The sequence below is a fragment of the Aquarana catesbeiana genome, linkage group LG06 (genome assembly GCF_042186555.1).
Source record: "Aquarana catesbeiana isolate 2022-GZ linkage group LG06, ASM4218655v1, whole genome shotgun sequence".
NCBI classification, from domain to species: Eukaryota; Metazoa; Chordata; class Amphibia; order Anura; family Ranidae; genus Aquarana; species Aquarana catesbeiana.
Genome location: NC_133329.1, coordinates 3,906,095 through 3,910,738, shown reverse-complemented (window position 1 = coordinate 3,910,738; position 4,644 = coordinate 3,906,095). Strand labels below are relative to the sequence as shown.

General features: G+C 43.0%; 1 protein-coding gene across 1 annotated transcript; it reads left to right on the top strand.

Moving 5' to 3' along the window:
- The first annotated feature begins 3,314 nt into the window (after nucleotides 1–3,314).
- Nucleotides 3,315–4,244, top strand: LOC141147389 (taste receptor type 2 member 40-like). Its single transcript, XM_073634622.1, has one exon. The coding sequence runs from the start codon at nucleotides 3,315–3,317 to the stop codon at nucleotides 4,242–4,244; it is 930 nt and encodes a 309-aa protein (XP_073490723.1).
- Nucleotides 4,245–4,644: the final 400 nt, after the last annotated feature.

The window sequence follows — 4,644 nt, the reverse complement described above, 5'->3', positions numbered from 1 at the left end:
GGATCACCAGCTACCAAGAACCTGATGCTGATGTAACTGAATAATTTTTTTTTTAATGTCAGATCCCTTCAAGACTGCCTATGCTGATGCTGAGTGACTATCCTGTTATGCTGAGTGACAATCTTCTTCCTCCTCAATTTTCATGCTGATAGCTTGTAAGAACATTTTTGGTTCTGGGCACCACCACCAGTGGCTAAGGCCCAATTTTTCAGCCCCTGGCGTGTAATTACAATTTTTGATGCAATACTTTGCAGCAGGGCTCATTCCTGTGCCCCAACTATAGCAGCTGTGAAGGGTTGCAGTGTTGTGGCACCAGTGCCTAAGGCCCAGTTTTTCTGCCCCTGTTCAACAGGGGCATGTAATTACAATTCTTGATCTAATATTTCACAGCAGGGCCCTGTGAGGGCTTACAGTGTTGTGGCAACACCAACACCTAAGGCCCCAATTTCTGCAGAGTATATAGGGCAGGCCCCTAATTTAAAACATCCAACTTACAAACGACTCCTACTTGCAAACGGAAGGAGACAACAGGAAGTGAGATGAAATCTACCCCTAGGAAGGGAAATTCTCTCCTGTAAGAGTTAATATGGGAAAAACGTGTATCCTCTCCACTGATGCTTTATCACCAATCCATGTCTCACTAAAAGCCCAAATTTTCAAAAAACATTTGTCATTGGGACAGAAAGTGAGGTGAAATCTTCTGAAGAGGAGCACAGACAGCAAAACAAATGTCACAGGGGTGATAACCCTTCCCTATGTTTTCCAAAAAGCTTAAAAATAGATTTTTTGGCTGGAGCTAAACACGTAAAAAATTTATCAGTTCAAAATTACAAACAGATTCTCCTTAACCACTTCCCTACCGCCCATAGTCATATGACGTCCCCAGATGGGATCTCCCATCCTGGGTGGGCGTCATATGATGTCCTGGGATTCCCGGGCGTCTAGGGGGCGCGCGCGCGCCGCCGGGAGCGCGCGCGCACGCCCGCCGCATTCCTCGGGACCCGGTGCGTGTGCCCGGCGGCTGCGATGTCCGCCGGGCACCCGCGATTGCCCGTTAACCGGGCCGGCATGTGGATCTGTGTGTGTAAACACACAGATCCACAGCCTGTCAGCTCTGAGGAGAGCGATCTGTGTTCCCAGAACGGAGGAACACAGATCGGTCTCCTCCCCTAGTGCGTCCCCTCCCCCTTCAGTTAGTAATCACTCCCTAGGAAACACATTAACCCCTCCCCGCCCCCTAGTGGTTAACCCCTTCACTGCCTGTCACATTTACACAGTAATCAATGCAATTTTATAGCATTGATCGCTGTATAAATGTGATTGGTCCCAAAAATGTGTCAAAAGTGTCCGATGTGTCCGCCATAATGTCGCAGTCACCAAAAAAAATCGCGATCGCCGCTAAAAAAATAAAAAAATTTTTTTTTTTTAAAAATGCCATAAATCTATTCCGTATTTTGTAGACGCTATAACTTTTGCGCAAACCAATCAATATACGCTTATTGCGATTTTTTTAAACAAAAATATGTAGAAGAAAACGTATCGGCCAAAACTGAGGAAAAAATGTGTTTTTAAAAAAAAAAATTGGGATATTTATTATAGCAAAAAGTAAAAAATATTGTGTTTTTTTCAAAATTGTCGCTCTTCTTTTGTTTATAGCGCAAAAAATAAAAACCGCAGAGGCGATCAAATACCACCAAAAAAAAGCTCTATTTGTGGTGAAAAAAGGACGTCAATTTTTTTTGGGTACAACGTCGCACGACCGCGCAATTGACGTTTAAAGTGCGACAGCGCTGAAAACTAAAAAATTGGCCTGGGAAGGAAGGGGGTGAAATTGCCCTGTATTGAACCGGTTAACAACAAACCTACAGTCCCTGTCTTGTTTGTTCTGTATACTGCTGTTCAAAGTATATAGGGCCTGGTGGCCCCACACCTTTCCTCTTTTTAATTTGGGTGTGGGGTTCCCCTTAATATCCATACAAGACCCAAAGGGCCTGGTAATGGACTGGGGGGTACCCATGCCATTTGTCTCACTGATTTTCATCCATATTCCCGGGACCTGACATTACATTAAAGCCGCAAGCAGTTTTAAATGACTTTTATTCCTTTAGAAATGACATTTTGTGCAGGGACTGTTCCACTTTACAGGCATACTATAGACACCCCCCAGATACTATATTTAAAGGAATATTTCACTTTTATTTCACTTTATGCATCATTAAAATCACTGGTCCTGAAAAAACGTCCCTTTTTAAAACTATTTTTTGGCATGGATCCATGTCCCCTGGGGCAGGACCCGGGTCCCAAAACCCTTTTTAGGACAATAACTTGCATATTAGCCTTTAAAATGAGCACTTTTGATTTTGAACATTCGAGTCCCATAGACTTTAACGGGGTTCTAAAGTTCGCGCAAACTTTTGGTCCGTTCGCAGGTTCTGCTGCAAACCAAACCGGGGGATGTTCGGCTCATCCCTAGCTGGCACACACATTGGTGCTTTCTTGGCCGCTTGCCCAAGTGAGTTGCATACATTGATTTCAACTTACCTGTTTCATCTTCTGATTCTCTTATGCCCCGTACACACGGTCGGACATTGATCGGACATTCCGACAACAAAATCCATGGATTTTTTCTGACGGATGTTGGCTCAAACTTGTCTTGCATACACACGGTCACACAAAGCTGTCAGAAAATCCGATCGTTCTGAACGCGGTGATGTAAAACACGTACGTCGGGACTATAAACGGGGCAGTAGCCAATAGCTTTCGTCTCTTAATTTATTCTGAGCATGCGTGGCACTTTGTGCGTCGGATTTGTGTACACACGATCGGTTAAATTTAACTGATCGGATTTTGTTGTAAAATTTTATAGCCTGCTTTCAAACTTTGTGTGTCAGAAATTCCGATGGAAAAAGTCAGATGGAGACCACACACGATCGGAATTTCCGACAACACAATCCGATCGCGCTTTTTCCATCGGAAAATCCGACCGTGTGTACAGGGCATAAGATGTGCTCCACTTTTGTTTTGTTCTCTTATAAATAATAGTGTATGTCTGAAATCTCAGGAATGCTCAACAACCTCAAGTCTGGACCTTCCTTTAATAAATAGGCTTCGCAGAGGGTAAAAATCAAGTAGGACTGCAGCATGGAGACAGTTAAATATATATTTTGTGTCTTCGGCTCTTGAGTAGTATAGAACTATTATCCATGTTGTTATGGAAACCAGTAACCAAAGCTTGGAGACTATTTGCATCACTCAAACCACCTTTATGGGCTTGCTGTCCATCAGCTGCCTCAGAACTATACGAAGCCTCCACCATGGATAACATGACCATATCTACAGCCAATGCAACCATTGTGACCATTTCAATTCTAGAATTTATAATGGGAGAAACCTTCAATGTGGGTATCCTTGTGGTCAGCTCTGAAAACCTAAAAGGAGGAAACAATGTGGCTGAATTAATCTACTTTTTCATGGGCTTTGCCAACATTTTCATCCAGGCTGTGATGACCATCCTGAATCTGTTCTATATCAACTGGCCAGATTTGTTTAATCTGAGGGAAGTTTATTTGACACTTTTCACGCTTTTTTGGGGCCTGATGCAGTACAGCTCTTGGCTCACAGCCTGGCTTTGTGTCCATTATTGTATCACAATAGCCAACATCAACCATCCAGTTTTAGTGAGGCTGAAAAGAGTTCTCTCTTCTTTCCGGCTGCACGTCTTTGTAATGTCCATATTGCCATTTTTACTAAGTCTTGTGCCAATTTGGTTCGTTTCTGTGGCCTTACATGTGCAATGCCCGGGTCTTTGTACACTGGAGTCGATTTTTAGTGTTGTCCTTGTGCTGAGCCCAGCTTACACTACAGTAAACCTTCTTGTCACTTGTATTCTACCCTTTGCTCTATCCTTTCTCTCTACTGGAATCACGGCATCTTCTCTGATCAAACACATGTGGAGAATGAAGCAGAAGTCCTCTGGAATGTGCCCACCTAACCTACAGGTGGTGACCAATGCTACAAAAACCATGATCCTGTTCCTTACTCTCTCTGTAAGCTTCCATTTATCTGAGCTGCTGCTGTTTTTAAAGCCCAAGCTCAACATCTCCCAAATCCTAAGCGTGACAAGCTGGTTGGTGGTCATGTCTTATCCAACAGCCCAGGCTGCCATCATTATCCAGGCCAATTCCAAGATGAAGACATGGTTCCTAGGAAAGTTTTGTGCCTGGACGTTGGTGAATAAAACCTGAAGAAGAGGAACATGTTTGAACTTTGGTCTATATTCAGAAATAAACACAAAGCTTGTAAATTCTTGTTCTTAAGTTTCGAATTGTATGGACTCGATGACCTTCAGTCAACAATAACTACTGTATACAAAACTTCCAGAATGAACATATCTAAAGCTAATGCAACCATTGTAAAGTTATACATACTATAATTTATAATAGGATGAACTTGAAATGTGGGTATCCTCGTGGCCAGCTTTTAACACATGGAAACAGCACATACTTTTTTTAATGACCAAGTTCAAAACCTCCCATATCGTAAGGGTAACAAACTAGTTGGTGGCCATGTCTTTTCCAACAGCCCAGGCCACCATCATTATCCAGGCCAGTTCAAAGATGAAGAGAGAAGGTTCCTGGGAAGGTT